The sequence below is a fragment of the Macaca nemestrina genome, chromosome 5 (genome assembly GCF_043159975.1).
Source record: "Macaca nemestrina isolate mMacNem1 chromosome 5, mMacNem.hap1, whole genome shotgun sequence".
In the NCBI taxonomy this organism is placed as follows: Eukaryota; Metazoa; Chordata; class Mammalia; order Primates; family Cercopithecidae; genus Macaca; species Macaca nemestrina.
Window position 1 is genome coordinate 146,378,156 of NC_092129.1, and position 17,733 is coordinate 146,395,888.

Below are 17,733 nucleotides of genomic sequence, written 5' to 3' on the forward strand. Positions count from 1 at the left end.
GAAACCCTGTTTCTACTAAAAATACAAAAATTAGCCCAGTGTGGTGGCGGGCTCCTATAATCCCAGCTACTCAGGAGGCTGAGGCAGGAGAATCACTTGAACCCAGGAGGTGGAGGTTGCAGTGAGTGAAGATTGCACCATGGCACTTCAGCCTGGGCAACAGAGCAATACTCAATACTCCATCTAAAAAATGAGAAACTTTTTTCTCCTAGATATTAATATTTTAATGCTTGGAAAATAATACAGAGTTTTACTTTTTTCATTCATTTTGATAATCTTGCTAAAGGAATTTTTTTTTTGCCTCCAATATGTGACTAGTTTAGAACTGTGATCTAATGATTTCTTCCCTGTTACGATGTTTCTTACGATATGGTGGTATAGCTATCTTAGTGCATAAATGTCTATAAGGCAAGTGCACCAACTCTCTTTAGCTAGCAAATAATGTCATATATAGGTTGAGTACTGCACAGCTTTCAATCTGTTTTACATTGAACTTTTATGAGGAGTGGCAAATGACCAGAACTAAAAACACAACCTACTAGTATCACGAAGTTAATTTTTAAATTTCACTTCCAGAGTCTGTGCTGAAGCTGATTTATAGCCAACGTATACTCCTACAGTTTTATGTACATTCGACAGCTCTGGACAATGGAAATAATGGATATAGATATTTAAGATGTTTAGCTGCAGGGAAGAGAAATCTACTTCAGTCACCTCCAGAAAGATGTGGTTTCTGGTGAGGATGCTTATGAAAATGAACTGAACTTGAAGGGCTTGGGCTCTGAGGCAGGCTGGCACTGGGGGCCAGTCTTTCTTGAGTCTTCTTTTCTTTTTTTTGGGACAGAGTCTCACTCTGTCACCCAGGCTATAGTGCAGTGGTGTGATCTCGGCCCACTGCAACCTCTGCCTCCCAGGTTTAAGCGATTCTCCTGCCTCAGCCTCCCGAGTAGCTAGGATTACAGGCATGTGCTGCCACATCCAGCTAATTTTTGTATTTTTCCTAGAGATGGGGTTTCACCATGTTGGCCAGGCTGCTCTCAAACTCCTGACCTTGTGATCCACCCACCTCGGCCTCCCAAAGTTCTGGGATTACAGGCGTGAGCCACCACACCTGGCCTCTTGAATCTTGGTTTCTTTCTGATTACCTGTTCAGTTCTCCTCTATTAACCAGCATCCCGCGTCTTTTCAATGCTTTCTTCCTCTTCATAATTTTTACTTGCAAGTGGCTTCAACTCATCATGGCCCCAACACAGTCCTGTGGCATTTGTGATCCCAATGCCACCCATTCCCTTAGTCTCCCGAGTCTATTGAGCAGAGAGGAACCTGACTCACCCTGTTCCTTTTGGGACTAGGTTGTAAGTACTTGGCCAGGCAATGGATTATTTGTCCTTGGGTCAGGTGTCCACCTCTGATCCAAATCACTTTGGCCTGGGGTTGTGGTGGAAACATGTAGGAAAGAACCTGATTGCTTAGGCAACAAGATAGATTCTCTTGGAAGGGCGTGTGGGCAAATCAGATAGTGATTGGCATCTTTAAAACAAGGACCTTAAGTTGTGTTTTAGGATTCTGGATCATCATTATTATCACACTCAAACACTCAAATCATTACACTAGTCATGTGTCAATGATGGGGACAGGTTCTGAGAAATCCGGTGATTTCGTCATCGTGTGCACATCGGAGAGTGTGCTTACGCAAACTCAGATAGTATAGCCTACTGCACACCTAGGCTAGATGGTGTAGCCTATTGCTCCTAGGCTACAAACCTGTACGGCATGTTACTGTACTGAATATTGTAGGCAATTGTAACACAATGGTGTTTGTGTATCTGAACATAGAAAAGGTAGAGTAAAAATATTGTATAAAAAGTAAAAAGTGGGCCGGGCGCGGTGGCTCACGCCTGTAATCCCAGCACTTTGGGAGGCCGAGGCGGGCGGATCACAAGGTCAGGAGATCGAGACCACGGTGAAACCCCGTCTCTACTAAAAATACAAAAAATTAGCCGGGCGCGGTGGCGGGCGCCTGTAGTCCCAGCTACTCAGGAGGCTGAGGCAGGAGAATGGCGTAAACCCAGGAGGCGGAGCTTGCAGTGAGCCGAGATCGCGCCACTGCACTCCAGCCTGGGCGACAGAGCGAGACTCCGTCTCAAAAAAAAAAAAAAAAAAAAAGTAAAAAGTGGTTATCTTTTATACCATAAATTGAGCCTGCAGGACTGAAAGTTGCTCTGGGGGAGTCACTGAGTGAGTGGTGAGTGAATGTGAAAGCCTAGGACATTACTGTACACTACTGTAGATTTTATAAACACTATACTTAGGCTACACTAAATTTATTTTTAAAAGTTTTTCTTCAGACCATTCTGGCCAACATGGTGAAACCCGGTCTCTACTAAAAAACTACAAAAAAGGTGTGGTGGCGTGTGCCTGTAGTCCCAGCTACTCGGGAGGCTGAGGCAGGAGAATTGCTTGAACCCAGGAGGCAAAGGTTGCAGTGAGCCGAGATCACACCATTGTACTCCAGCCTGGGCAACAAGAGCAAAACTCCATCTCAAAAAAAAAAAAAAAAAAAGTTTTTCTTCAATAATAAATTAACCTTAGCTTGCTGTAACTTTTTATTTTAAAACTTTTACATTTTTAAGTCTTTTGTAATAACACAGCTTAAACACAAACACATTGTACAGCTGTACAAAAATATTTTCTTCACATCTTTATAAGATTTTTTCTATTAAAATTTTTTATGTTTTACTTTGTTAACTTTTTGTTAAAAAGTGAGACACAAACACATATATTAGCCTAGGCCTACACAGGGTCAGGATCATCAATATCACTCTTTCCCACCTCCATATCTTGTCCCGTGGGAAGGTCACAATGCCTTCTTCTGGAATACCTCCTGAAGGACCTGCCTGAGGCTGTTTTCAGTTAACTTTTTTTTTTTTTGGAGGCAGAGTCTTGCTGTGTTGCCCAGGCTGGAGTCCAGTGGCACAATCTTGGCTCACTGCAACCTCCACCTGCCAGGTTCAAGGAATTCTCTGCCTCAGCCTCCTGAGTAGCTGGGATTATGGGTACACACCACCACGCCCGGCTAATTTTTGTATTTTTAATAGAGACAGGGATTCACCATGTTGGTAAGGCTGGTCTCAAACTCTTGACCTCGTAATCCACCCACCTCGGCCTCCCAAAGTGCTGGGATTACAGGTGTGGGCCACTGCGCCCGGCCGTTTTTTTGTTTTGTTTTGTTTTGTTTTGTTTTTGTTTTTTTTAGTAAGTAGAAGGAGTATACTCTAAAATAACAGGCTGAGCACGGTGGTGCACACCTGTAATCTTAGCACTTAGGAAGGCCAAGGCAGGTGGATTGTTTGAGCTCAGGAGTTTGAGACCAGTGTGGGCAACATGGCAAGACTCCATCTCTAAAGAAAATACAAAATTTAGCTGGGCATGGTGGCTTGCACCTGTGGTCCCAGCTACTCAGGAGGCTAAGTTGGGAGGATTGCTTGAGTGACTGGCAGCACAGTAGATTTGTTTACATCAACATCACCAAACACATAAGTAATGTGTTGATGATGTCACTAGGTGATAGGAATTTTTCAACTTCATTGTAATCTTATGAGACCACCATTGTATACGTGATCTGTGGTTGACTGAAATATGGTTATACGACCCTTCTCTGTGTTCTTATACTGTAGTTAACCAAGTAACAGTGTCCATTAATACATTTTAAAAGGACATTTTCAACAAGACTTGAAAGATGCCTTTCCTGGCATCATTTTCTTGGTTCCCTTTTTACCTCTTTGATTTCTTCTCAGTCATTTCTGTGGACTTTTGTTCCTTTGTCTATCTTGTTAACCATCTGGTTTATCCAGAGGTCCTGTCATCACCTATATAAACTCTCCCTCAATCACAACCACTCTCCTACATTGTTATTGAATAAATGAATGAATGACTCTTAAATCTTTATCTTAAGTTCTACATCCTCTGTGCTCCGAATGTTATCCAAATGCTTGCTAAAATGTCATAAAGGTACCTACGATTTATTTAGTTATTTTGAGACAGGGTCTTTCTCTGTCACCCAGGCTGGAGTGCAGTGGCACAATCTCAGCTCACTGTAGCCTTGACCTCCTGGGCTCAGGCGATCCTCCCACCTCAGCCTCCCAAGTAGCTAGGACCACAGGCGTGTGCCACCATGCCCAGCTAATTTTTTATAGTTTTGGTAGAGATGGGGTTGAGCCATGTTGCCCAGAGTAGTCTCCTGAGCTCAGGCAATCTGCCTGCCTTGGCCTCCCAAAATGCTGATATTACAGGTATGAGCCACCATGCCTAGTCGGTACCTAAAATTTATAAATGAACTCAAATTTTCTTCTTTCTCTTTCTGCTGGCCTCCTCTGCCTTCCACACCTGCCCTCTCTCCATCCCATTCTCTGTACAGGCTGATGCTGCCTTTGCCATTTCAATACCTCGAGCCTAAAAAGTGGGAGTTTCCCTTTTCCTCCCTTTCCCTAGCTAATACTAAATCCCAGCCTATTCTGTTTCCTAAATATATAATCTGTTTCCACTATTACATCCCTATTAGTACTGCTTTAGTTCAGGCTCCATGCTAAGGTTAAGTGCATGAGTTTTGCAGCCAGACATACTTGAGTTTAAATCCTGGCTCACATTCACTGGCTTTCAAACCCTAGGCAAGTTACTCAACCTCTCTAAACCATCAATCCTCAAACCTGGCTACACATGGGAACCACCTGTGGAGCTTAAATAAAGTACTGGCCAGGTGCAGTGGCTCATGCCTGTAATCCCAGCAGTTTGGGAAGCTGAAGTGGGCAGATCACTTGAGGTCAGGAGTTTGAGACCACCCTGGCCAACATGGTGAAAACCCATCTCTACTAATAATACAAAAATCAGCTGGACATGGTGGTGCTGAGATCGCACCATTGCTGGGTGACAGAGTGAAACTATTTCAAAAAAATAATAGAAAAAGAAAAAGAAAATTACTGATGCTTGGTCCAACTTCAAGGCTCCTGATTTCGCTGGAGCGGAAAGAGGCTTGAGCATTGGGAGTTTAAAGTCTCCCCTCGGGGAGCTCTCCTTTATCTCTACTGGATAAAGTTGAAGCCTCTTCTTGTGCTGTCTCTATTAGCTTTGTCTCCTATGTCCCTCCCTTTCAATAACAGAACTACTTAGAGTTTATGCATAAAACCTTCCTGTCTGTCACCCCCAAGCCTTTGCTCACCTGATCCTTCTGCCTGGAATGTCCTGTTTGCACTATCTCAGGGGGCTCTTCCCCAGTCTGTGTCTTCTCCAGGCTAATTCTTAGTCATCCTTCATCTTTCAAGACTCAACTCAGATATCACCTACTTCGTTTGGGATGTCTTCCTGACCCATCTGTGCAAACCTCATTCTTACTCTAACATGTTGAATTGTAGTTTGTGTCTCTCCCACTCGACTCTTTGAGTTCAAGGCTGAAAATCAAAGGTTCTCCAATTTTATTGAAATGAAACAGGTTCAACACAATTCTTGCTTTCCTATGAAGCCATACCTATGTCTACTTTAGCCCAAATTCATTTCCTTCTCTTCTGTAGTCCTAAAGCACTTGGGAATTGTATCATCTCTAACCTGTGGGTTCTAAGCAACTAAAGGACAGAAACCTTGTTGTATTCTTTAGACCTTCCCCAAAGCACCTAACAAGTGTTAACTTATAGTGTTGCTTAAAAATGCTCATTGGTTGCTGGAAGCAAATAAAGTTTAGAGAGCTCATCAAGGAGAGTGCATAAAAATATTAAATGGGGCTGGGCATAGTGGCTCATTCCTGTAATCCCAGCACTTCGGAAGATAGAGGTGTGAGAATCGCTTGAGCCCAGGAGTTTAAAACCAAGACCAGCCTGGGCAATAAAGCAAGACCCTGTGTCTATTTAAAAAAAAAAAAAATATATATATATATATATATGTGTGTGTGTGTGTGTGTGTGTATACACACAGAATTTTTATATATAGTTATTCAAAATAGATTTTCCATTTTATATATGTGCACACACATATATAATATATACTATATATTATATATATAGTGGAAAAATCTATTTTGAAAAGCTATAAAGATCTATTACTACTTGTCCAATACAATAGCTACTAACCACATTTGGTTATTAGCACTTGAAATGTGGCTGGTGCAATTGAGGAACTGAATTTTAAGTTTTAATTAATTTTAATTAATTTAAATTGAAAACTGATAATTGATTTAATTGTTGGAGCCCTTTTAAGTATGTTTGAAATGACCTGGATATGTGAATCTTTTTTTTTTTTTTTTTTTTTTTTGAGGCAGGTCTTGCTCTGTTGGTCAGGCTGGAGTGCAGTGGTGTGACCATAGCTGGCTCCAGCCTCCCCTCCTGTGCTCAAGCAATTCTTCCATGTCAGCCTCAGTCAAGTAGGTGGAACTACAGGTGTGAGTCACCACGCACAGCTAATTTTTTAATTTTTTGTAGAGACAAGGTCTCACTATGTTGCCCTGGCTGGTCTGAAATTCCTGGGCTCAAGTGATCCTCCCACTTTGGCCTCCGAAAGTTTTGGAATTATAGATGTGAGCCATGGCGTCTGGCCTGAATCTACTTTTTAAACTGTCAACTTCATGAAATCTAAGTATAGATCAAGATTTTCCGGTGAAAAGTTAGCATCTAAATTGAGGTGTCCTGTAAGTACAAAATAAACACTGAATTTCAAAGACTTAGGTATAATTTTAAAATGCAAAATACATCATTAATCATTTTATATTGATTAATGTTATAATTATGATATTTTGGATATATTGATTTAGGTAAAATAAATTACTAAAATTAATTTTACCTGATTTTACTGCTAGAAAATTTAAAATTACATGTGTAGCTTGAATTATATTTCTATTGGAGAGAGCTGACCTATTCCAATAGATAGGCTTTGCTTTTTGATAATTATTATAAGAACTGAATTTCAACTCTCTCTCTTTTTTTTTTTTTTTTTTTTTTTTGAGATGGAGTTTTACTCTTGTCACCCAGACTGGAGTGCAATGGTGCAATCTTGGCTCACTGCAACCTCTGCCTCCTGGGTTCAAGTGATTCTCCTGCCTCAGCCTCCCGAGTAGCAGGGATTACAGGTGCCCGCCACCATGTCCAGCTAATTTTTTGTAGTTTTAGTAGAGATTGGGTTTCACTGTGTTGACCAGGCTGGTCTTGAACTCTTGACCTCAAGTGATCCACCCACCTTGGCCTCCTAAAGTGCTGGGATTACAGGCATGAGCCATTGCACCCAGCCCACCCTCTCATTTTCTAAGACAGTTTTTAGTAACTAGTGGTGATTTTACAGATAATTAAGTAGGATTATCTCTTTTGAACTCTTTTTTTCTCAATGCAGATCATAATCTACCTTCTCAGCCCAAGGAGCATAGCATTGGTCAGAAGCATCACCAGGAGGAAATAATTCACAAGTTGGCCATGCAGCTGAGACACATTGGGGACAGTATTGATCATAGGATGGTTCGAGAGGTGAGGCTTCAGTTTCCCCAGCCAGGGCCTGTCAGGTAGGAGGAAAGAGCAAACAAAACCACAGCTGCCAAGTGTCTGAGATGCCCAGGAATTATCAGAATTAATGGATTAATACTGTCTGGATTACCACATATTAGATCTAAATATTGTGAACCTGAGCCAAAGCTGGCATTTAATCTCATACTTGTTACTCAGAATGTGGTCTGTGGACTGGCAGCATCAGCATCACTTGGTTAGATGTGTAAGATCTGAGACTCCAGCCCACACAATCAGAATCAGAATCTACCTTTTTATGCATTCCTCAGGGGATTTGTGTGATCACATGCGCTCTGTGACAGACGGGGTGGCGGACCCCTCAGAGCCCAGTTTCTTGCTCTTAGATTCAACTATCCTGTGAAGCTTTCTTGGTGCAGCTTCCACCATGCTGTCCTCCACCATGCATGCCACAGGGAGTGCCGTGTCCTCTTTTATACTCAGGTCCAAATGTGGACAACACACAGCCTTTTCCTCAGATAAAACATCCTGGAGACAAAACATGGATGGGAGATCCCAACAATAATGCTATAAAAGCAAGAGGGGGCTCATGCCTGTAATCCCAGGACTTTGGGAGGCCAAGGTGGGCAGATCACTTGAGGTCAGGAGTTCGAGACCAGCCTGGCCAACATGGTGAAACCCCATCTCTACTGAAAAACACAAAAATTAGTCAGGCATGGTGGCACACACCTATAGTCCCAGCTACTTGGGAGGCTGAGGCAGGAGAATCTCTTAAATCTGGGAGGCAGAGGTTGCAGTGAGCCGAGATTGTGCCACTGCACTCCAGCCTGGGTGACAGAGTGAGACTCTGTCCCAAAAAATAAAAATAAAATAAAATAAAGCAAGAGAGAAATAAAGAGAAAATAAACATAGAGAACATAGGCAATCAAATAAATATTTGATAGGCCAATTTCATTCCAACAAATATTTATTGAATGCCAGACTCAGTTCCACGCATTGGTGGCTACAGCAGTGAGCATCAGTCTCATAGAAATGATGTGGGGAGGGAGCAGATAACAAGGCAGATGAACAGTAAACAGCCAAGTCAGACAGGGATGTGAGCTCCAAGCAGGATCAGGGCACACTGATTGATGGAGAGTGACTTCCAATAGGCTGTCGGGGAAGGCGTCTCTGGGAAGGTGATATTTAAGCAGATACTGGAAATGAGGGAGCTAGCCATGGGAACACCTGGAGTGGGAAAGTGTTCCAGGCAGAGGGAACAGCCAGTGCAAAGCCCGGCCCCACCAATCTACGTTGTGTCTCTGTGGATTTGTCTATTCTGGACATTTTATATAAGTGGAGTAACACAATATGGAACTTTGTGTATGGCTTCTTTCACTTAACATACTTTTTTCAAGGCTTATCCATGTTGTAGCATGTATCAGTATTTTACTTTTTACAGTTGAATATTCTATTGTACAGATATGCCGCATTTTGCTTATCCATTCACCAGTGGTTGGACATTTGGGTTGTTTCCACTTTGTGGCTGTTATGAATAATGATGGTATGAACATTTGTATATAAGTTTTTGTGTAGAAATGTTTTTAATTCTTTTGGGTACATACCTAGGAATGGAATTGCTGGGTCATGTGACATCTCTGTGTTTCACTTTTTGAGGAACTTTCAGACTGTTTTCCAAGGTGGCTACACTATTATACACTGTGGTCCACCAGCAGAGTATGAGGGTTCCAGTTTCTACACATCTTTGCCAACATTTGTTATTAACTATCTTTTTGATTATCGCCATCCTAGTGGGTATGAAGTGTATCTCATTGTGTTTTTGATTTGCATTTCTCTAATGAATAATATGCATCTTTACATATGCTTATTGGTCATTTTTCTCTTTGAAGAAATGTCTATTCATATCCTTGCCCATTTTAATTGACTACTTATCTTTTTATCATTATATGAGTCTTTTTTTTTTTTTTTTTGAGGCAGGTTCTTGCTCTGTTGCCTAGTCTGGAGTGCAGTGCTGTGACCATAGCTCACACAGCCTTGAACTCCTGGGTTCAATTGATCCTCCCACCTCAGCCTCCTGAGTTGCTGGGACCACAGGCACGTGCCACCACACCTGGCTAATTTTTTAATTTTTATTTTATTTTATTTTTTTGTAGAGACAGGGCCTCACTATGTTGTCCAGGCTGGTCCTGGATTCCTGGGCTCAAATGATCTTCCTGCCTTGGCCTAGGAGTCATTTGTATATTCTGGATGTAAGTTTCTTATCAGATATATGATTTGCAAATATTATATCCCATTCCGTAGGTTGTCCTTTTACTTTATTGATAGCATTCTTTGAAGTACAAAAGTTTTAAATTTTGATGAAGTTCAATTTATCTACTTTTCTTTTTGTTGCTAGTGCTTTTGCTTTGGGTGTCACATTTATGTTTTCTTCTAAAGGCTTTTTAGTTTTAGTTGTTAAATTTAGGTCTTTGATCCATTTGAAATTAAATTTTGCATACATTTTAGTTAAGAGTCTGTCTTCCTTTTTTTGCATATGGATATCCTGTTGTCCCAACATCATTTGGATTTTGTTGTTGTTTGTTTATTTGTTTGAGACGGGGTCTTGTTATGCTGCCCAGACTGGCCTCAAACTCCTGGGCTCAAGAGATCCTCCCACCTTAACCTCCCGAGTAGCTGGGACTATAGGTACATCTCACTGTGTCTGGAGTACCATTTGTTGAAAAGACGATTGTTTCCCTATAAATTGTTTTGGTGTTATGGGATCTTTGGGGTGTCAATTTTCTGGCCGGAAATCTCTGTGGCCATGGCATCTTTTCCCCAAGTTCTTGTCCTGCATCCAGGAAGAATGAGGTATGCAGACAAGTGAAGGGTAAACAAGACAAAGATGAGCTTTATTGAGTGTTACAACAGCTCAGAGGAGATCCGCAGTGGGTAGCTCCTCTCTGTAGGCAGGTTATCCATTGAGTGTTCAGTTCTCAGCAGAGAGGAGGCCCTAGAGAGAGTAGCTCCTCTTTGCAACTAGTCCTCCCAATGTCTGCAGCTCTCAGTGGAGAGGCGGCCCTAGAGAGGGTGGCTCCTCTCTGCCAGCAGGTCATCTCTGCAGCTGTTAGCAGAGAGGGCAGTTCCTCTCTGCAACTTGTTGTTGCCTCATCTCCAGCTATCAGCAGAGAGGGTAGCTTCTCTCTGCAGCTGATCATCCCATTGTCTCTCTACCCTCTTTGTCCTGAGGACGTCATCTGCCCTCCTCTGGCTGAGCCCAAGGCTTTTATGGACCTCAGAGGGGAGGCAGTGCATGCTGATTGGTCCATGGGTGGCCATGTGTGGGTCTGGAAGGGGCAACACCAGTACCCACTCTGGTCCACAGGACTGGTAGCCTAGCCCCCAGCCTTTAGACCCTCTCTGACCTGAAGGTGGGGTCTCACTGGGGACCCACTCCCTTCCACCCAGGAATCAATCTGCCTCTGGCACCATGAGGGACTTGGCCCCCACCCCTACTCAGAGATTGGAGCAGGCTCTGGGAGCAGAGAGAGGCCAGGCAGTGGGAACAGACACCCCTGAGCCTTCAGGGGTAGGGGTATGTCCTTCCTGGGGCCCCCAAGGGTGCAGGCTGCAGAGATGCCTGGGTCCTGCAACTGGGAGGGTGGCCAGAGTGTCACCCAGGGAGCTCCTGCCCCAACTCAGAAGAGGTGGGGCTCCCACTGGCTCCATGGAGCATGCGGCCCAAGCTGCACCTTCCTGCTGCAGCCAGTATGAGGGCAGCAGCCATTGCCATCATTGGCACCCTTGTTGAAAACCAATGGGCTGTAAATATGAGAGTTTCTTTCTGTACTCTCAATTCTGTTCCACTGATCTGTATAGCTATCCTTATGCCTGCTCCAGCTTTTCTTGCAGAACTTTACAAAGCTGGTTTTGACCTAGACATTTGTTCTGTACTATAAACCTATAAACTTGCACTTTAGAATACCTTTTTTGTTGTTGTTTTTTTGACAGGGTCCCACTCTGTTGCCCAATTTGGAGTGCAGTGGCACTATCTCACTGTAGCCTCAACTTCCCAGGTTCAAGGAATCCTCCCACCTAGGCCTCCAGAGTAGCTGGGACCAAAGTTGCCCCCCACCACACCTGGCTAATTTTTTTGTATTTTTTTTGTAGAGACACAATTTCGCCACGTTGCCCAGCCTGGTCTCAAACTCCTGGGCTCAAGCAATCTCTGCGTCGGCCTCCCAAAGTGCTAGGATTACAGGCATGAGCCACTGCGCTCAGCCTAGAACACCTTTAAAAAGACCACAACACATTTAAAAAATAATAGTTTGAAAAATTCCAGCCGAGTGTGGTGGCCACAGTCCCAGCTACTCGGGAGGCTGAGGTGGGAGGATCGCTTGAGCCTGTGAGGTCAAGGCTGCAATAAGCTGTAATAGTGCCACTGCACTCCAGCCTGGGTAACAGAGTGAGACCCTGTCTCAAAAAAAAAAAAAAAAAAAAAAAAAATCCTTCTAAGTTTGGCTCTGAAATGCTAAAGGCTTTGCTGCTTCGAAGTTCAAATCAAGGAAATTAACAGAATTTCAAGTCTGGCATGATAACTTTCTTTCATATATAGTCATCATTTATTTACCTTTTGTACTCTAATCAAGCAGTCACATCGATTCTCTAGATGCCTTCCTGCCACTGATGTATTTAAAGAAACTTTTATTCTTGCTCTTGGAACTGCCTATCAAGCAGCTCATCAAGTTATATTTTTATATGCTAAATGGATTGTTGTTGAGCTGCCAAAGTTTTCCTCTCTTGTTCTTTTTACTTAAGCAAGTGCTCTGTCTTTTTCAAAAGTGTTCTGTGTTTCTCAAAATAACATCTTTTAGGCTGGGCACAGTGGCTCACACCTGTAATCCCAGCACGTTAGGAGGCTGAGGCCAGGAGTTTGAGACCAGCCTGGGCAACATAGTGAGACCCTGTCTCTACAAAACAATTTTTTGAAAAATTAGCCAGGTGTGGTGGTGTGTGCCTGTAGTCCAGCTACTTGGGAGGCTGAGGTGGGAGGATTGCTTGAGCCCAGGAATTCGAGGCCTTAGTGAGCTATGATTGTGTCACTGCACTTCAACATGGGTGACAAAGAGAGACCCTGAATCTGAAAAAGAAAAAAAAAAAAAATCTCTATTTTACCATTGAGTTGTGTGGGGTTTGGGTTCAAGTATGTTTTTTTAAATCCAGTTTTTTTTTTTTTTTTTTTTTTTTTAAGCCCGGGACATATACTTTTTCTAGATATAAAGCATGTTTTAAAATAGTTAGGCTTCTCATCACTTTTAGAATTTTAAATATGCCTTCGAAATTTTTCTCTCCTTCTGGGTTCTGGAAACTGCTCCCTCCCTGTCCTTACGCCCCTAGGAGTGGTGACAACTCTGTTGTCACTGGGTCTGGGTACTGCCCCATCCTCTGTGGTTTCTCCACACCTTTGTAGAGTCTCTCTATTTAACTCACCTTGAATTAGCCTAATTTGGGTGTGCCATCTGTTTCGTCTGGGAATCTGACTGATGTCATAATGCATAGGGAATTTCTCAGTTTGTTAGGAGGAAGGGAGGGAAACAAACATTTATTAAATTTTTTTCCAAGTACTATTTGAGACACTTTTTCATGTTTCATTTCATTCTCCCAGTAACCCTATGAACTGCTGTCACAGGTATTTCAGGAGAAGCAGTGGAGTTTCAGAGCGATTACAAAACTTATCAAAGGGCACTTAGCTTCTAAGTGACAAGACTGGAATTTAAATATATGAGCATCTGACTCAGTGTTCTATACTTTTTCTTGTCTGCCATGCTGAAAGGAAACTCATTCCATTTTCCTAGCTGATATCAACTATAAGAGGGGGAGAAAAACATTTATTGATTTTCAGTTACTAGCAGGACAAAGTCTAAGTTCCTTAGCCTACTGCTAATGGTTTTCCATTCCTTTCTCCATTCATTTCTTCAACTTTTATCGAGCACCTACTGTATGTCAGGCTCTGTTTAAGTACTGGAGATATGGGAGTGATCAAAGAGACAATATTCCTGATCTCACAGAGTTTGTAAGGGAGACAAACAGTATCTACACAAATAAAGTAGGTAGTTTATCAGATAGTGATACATGCTTTGGAGAAAAGTAAAGCAAGGAAAGGGATAAGGAGTGTTGGGGTTTGCAATTTTAAGTAGAGATGTTAAGGGAAGGCCTCACTGAGAAGGTGACTTTATTTTATTTTATTTTATTTTATTTATTTTATTTTGAGACAGTCTCACTCTGTCATCCAGGCTGGAATGCCGTGGAACAAAGTCATCACTGCAACCTCTGCCTCCCAGGTGCAAGCAATTATCATGCCTCAGCCTCCCGAGTAGCTGGGATTATAGGCATGCCACCACACCGGCTATTTTTGTATTTTTAGTACAGGGGTGTTTCACCATGTTGGCCAGGCTGGTCTCAAACTCCTGGGCTCAAGTGATCCACCAGCCTCGGCCTCCCAAAGTGCTCACAGGCGTGAGCCATAAAGAAGGTGACTTCTGAGGAAAACCTTGAAAGAAGCATGGGACTGAGCTGTGGGTATCGGGGAGGAGGCAGAGGACTGGAGGCAGGAGGACAGCAAAGCCCCTGGGGCAGGAATGCATCTCATGTGTTTGAAGAATGGCAAGGAGGCCAGTGTGGCTGAAGCTGAGTGAGGGAGAAAGTCATAAAAGATATGGTCAGGGCCGGGCATGGTGGCTCACGCCTGTAATCCTGGCACTTTGGGAGGCCGAGGAGGGCGGATCACCTGAGGTTGGGAGTTCTAGACTAGCCTGACCAACATGGAAAAACCCTGTCTCTACTAAAAATACAAAAAAAATTAGCTGGGCTTGGTGGTTCATGCCTGTAATCCTGGCTACACAGGAGGCTGAGGCAGGAGAATCGCTTGAACCTGGGAGGTGGAGGTTGTGGTGAGCGAGAGTGCGCCATTGCACTCCAGCCTGGGCTGCAAGAGTGAAAATCCATCTGAAAAAAAAAAATCAATCTATCTATCTATCTATCTATCTATCTATCTATCTATCTATCTATCTGTGTATGGTCAGGGGTGGGTGGTGGGCAGATTAGGTAGGGCCTTGAGGTCACTACAAGGGCTTTTTTTCTAGTGAGGTGGCGCCATTGGAGGGCACTGAGCCGAGGAACCACATTTCAACAGTCCACAGAGGGAGCTGTGCTGAGAACAGACTGCAGGGGGCAGGCAGGGGGAGCATTTGTGTCTGACCCACAGTCTTTTTCTGATGTTCTGACATAAACAGTTGTTACTTTCTGCTCCAAAGTACTTAATATTCACCTCACCTCTTTGCCCATCTAAGTCCTAGACATTATTTACGGTTATTATTATTATTATTATTGAGACATGATCTCCCTCTGTTACCCAGGCTGGAGTGCTGTGCACAATCACAGCTCACTGCAGCCTCGACCTCCCAGGCACAGGTGATCCTCCCCACTCAGCCTCCTGAGTAGCTGGGACTACAGGTGTGTGCCACTATGCCTGGCTAATTTTTTCTAGAAATGAGGTTTCGCCATGTTGCCCAGGCTGGTCTCAAACTCCTGAGCTCAAGCCATTCACCTGCCTTGGCCTCCCAAAGTGCTGGGACTACAGGCGGGAGCCACCATGCCCAGTCTTCTCTCCATTCTTCTAGCCTCAAGGCAAATTTGCTTACCCCTTTGAGAGGACTAAGAAAGTGTTTTGGGAAGCCAGGGGAATAGGTTATCAGCCCTGAAAAGGGTGTCCCAGTTTGCTGATGAGCCCCAATTTGTTGAGACCAGCCTAGGCAACATAGTGAGACCCTGTCTGCACAAAATATTTTTTAAAATTAGCCAGATGTGGTGGCATGCATCTGTGGTCCTAGATACTGGGGAGGCCGAGGTGGGAGAATCTCTTGAGCCCAGAAGTTTGAAGCCAGATGGGAAAGATGGTCAGATAGGAAAATATGTCCAGAGGCAAACTTCCAAGGCGATGTGAGGATATGGCCATATGGAAGGTGCTGTCCTTCAGCTCATACTATTCATAAAGAAGCTTGTTTGCAGCATGGATTGAATTACTATTTTCCATTGTGTTGAATTTTTAACTTTGGATTATTCTATCACTTAAAAATAAAACCTTTCTGTCTCTCTTTTTTTCAAATAGGATCTTCAACAGGATGGCATAGATGCACTAGATGGTTTTGTCTTCTTTTTCTTTAGAAGAGTTCAGGTGTTGTTGCATTTTTTCTGGAACAACCATTTGCTGTAAAAGGAAAGTAAAGGTCAAGTTCTGCTTTCTTTTTACCCTCTGAGAAACATGAATCCCACTGGGACAGACAGGAAGAACACCCTTCTTCGTCTCCCATCACTGTTGGTCTACACCTGGTTTGTTGAAGAACTGCAGGCTCACGAGCCATTTGTCTCTTCGGAGGAACTAGCTATGAGATGTCTGCAATCACGTCATGATAAAGCCCAAGGAGTAAACCCCAGGAAGCCTTGCTGCCCAGAAAATGCCAGTGCTGTGGATGGTCCCAGGGCTCCTTGTGAGGAAACCTTGAACATTTCCTTCCAGGAATGAAAGAGAATCTCGTCCTCAAACTAAAGATCACAGAAATGGGCACTTTCTCCTGGGCCACTCCCTGGGCACCATGCCCTCTGGTGACCTGTTGGCTCCACTCTCGTTACTCATGTCCAGATCTGCAGTGACAGCTTCTCCTTCTCAGTGACATGTCACCTCCCTGCCCCAGTCCTGGCCCCAACTCTCTCTGGAAAATCGAAGTGAAACATTTGTCTCTAATACTCAAATCCAACATATGGTCCATCTCATCTACCTTCCCATTTCCATGCCTAGAGGCCCCACGACTACCACTAGCACCGTTGGGTGTTTCCTTCTCAGGCTCTGATTCTACAACATTTACGTTCTTGTCTCACCTTTGATCCTCTTACTCCTCTGTGACCCCCTTCAGGTCTTCCTTCAGCACTCCAGTGTTTTCCCATACCACTCAACCCTGCTCCAAGGTGTCTTTCCCTGCTCTGCCATCCTCTTTTAGGCTTGCCTGCTTAAAATTGGGAGTGCTTAGTCCTTAGCCAACAGTCCTGCCTTCTAGAAGAGTGTAAGACCTGACAGAGTTATGAATCCATCACAAGGCAAAAACTTCTCTGTTCCTATTGCTGGATGGTTTTGCTGTTATTGGTTGGTGGGCCCTTTGCCTGTTGAATGTATTTCACTCATTCTCTCCTGCACGCTCTGACGCAGTTCTTTCACCTCCATTCTTCTCCTTTTACGTTTTTGTCTACCTCATAGTCCCTCTCTCCCCTCCTTTAAAATAATTATAAGTATTAAGAAGGTTTGTTGTTATAAATTAAAAGTTTATGTATCTTGAGCTCTTCATAGTAGTGTTATTTTAAAAAATTCTAAAACAGAAATAAATATTGTTATTTTATTGAGCATGAAACCCCTGTGCATATTTCTTTCTTGAAGGAGGAACCCCATGGCAGGGTCTAGCCACTTATTCCTGCTCATATTGGTTTGTAGACTTTGATTATACATACCATCAACTTTGTCCTTCCAAAGGGAAATGTCTCCATTTTTAGTCTGTCACAGACAGTGCCTATTTATTTCTATTATTACTTAGGTTCTGGCAGACTAGCCCTAAAACTTTCTTTTTAAAATGTATTTTGAATAGGTTTTTATTTATATGATTCAAAAATCAAAACAAGGCCGGGCACAGTGGCTCACGCCTGTAATCCCAGCACTTTGGGAGGCCGAGGTGGGCAGATCACAAGGTCACGAGATCAAGACCATCGTGGCCAACATGGTGAAACCCCGTCTCTACTAAAAATACAAAAATTAGTTGGGCGTGGTGGCACGTGCCTGTAGTCCCACCTACTCAGGAGGCTGAGGCAGGAGAACTGCTTGAACCCAGGAGGCGGAGGTTGTAGTGAGCCAAAGTGATGCCACTGCACTCCAGCCTGGCGACAGAGCAAGACTCTGTCTTAGGGGGAAAAAAAATCACAACAATATGAAAAGGTTTACAACAAAAACCCTTTCTCTTATTTTCTACTCTAAATTCCAGTTATGCTTTTTAGTTTTTATGTATTCTTCCAGAGGTTCTTTGTATAAACACTAGTTAATACATACATACACACACACACACATATATACACACACATATATTTACATACAAGAGGTAGTAATACACACTGTTTCGTACCTTGATTTTTTTACTTAGCATGGGTGGTCAGGCACTGTTCTGGGTGT

General features: G+C 43.2%; 1 protein-coding gene across 2 annotated transcripts in view; it reads left to right on the forward strand.

The window, feature by feature from the left end:
• The window catches only part of LOC105474522 (peroxisomal testis enriched protein 1), a 35,390-nt gene extending 18,463 nt beyond the window's left edge, over positions 1 to 16,927 (forward strand). For both annotated transcript variants that reach the window (XM_071097143.1, XM_071097144.1), the window contains exons 3-4: positions 7,366 to 7,496; positions 15,637 to 16,927. In XM_071097143.1, coding sequence (XP_070953244.1) covers positions 7,366 to 7,496; positions 15,637 to 15,741 — 236 coding nt within the window. In that variant the 3' untranslated portion in view covers positions 15,742 to 16,927. The remainder of the gene's footprint in view (positions 1 to 7,365; positions 7,497 to 15,636) is intronic.
• The last annotated feature ends 806 nt before the right edge of the window (positions 16,928 to 17,733 follow it).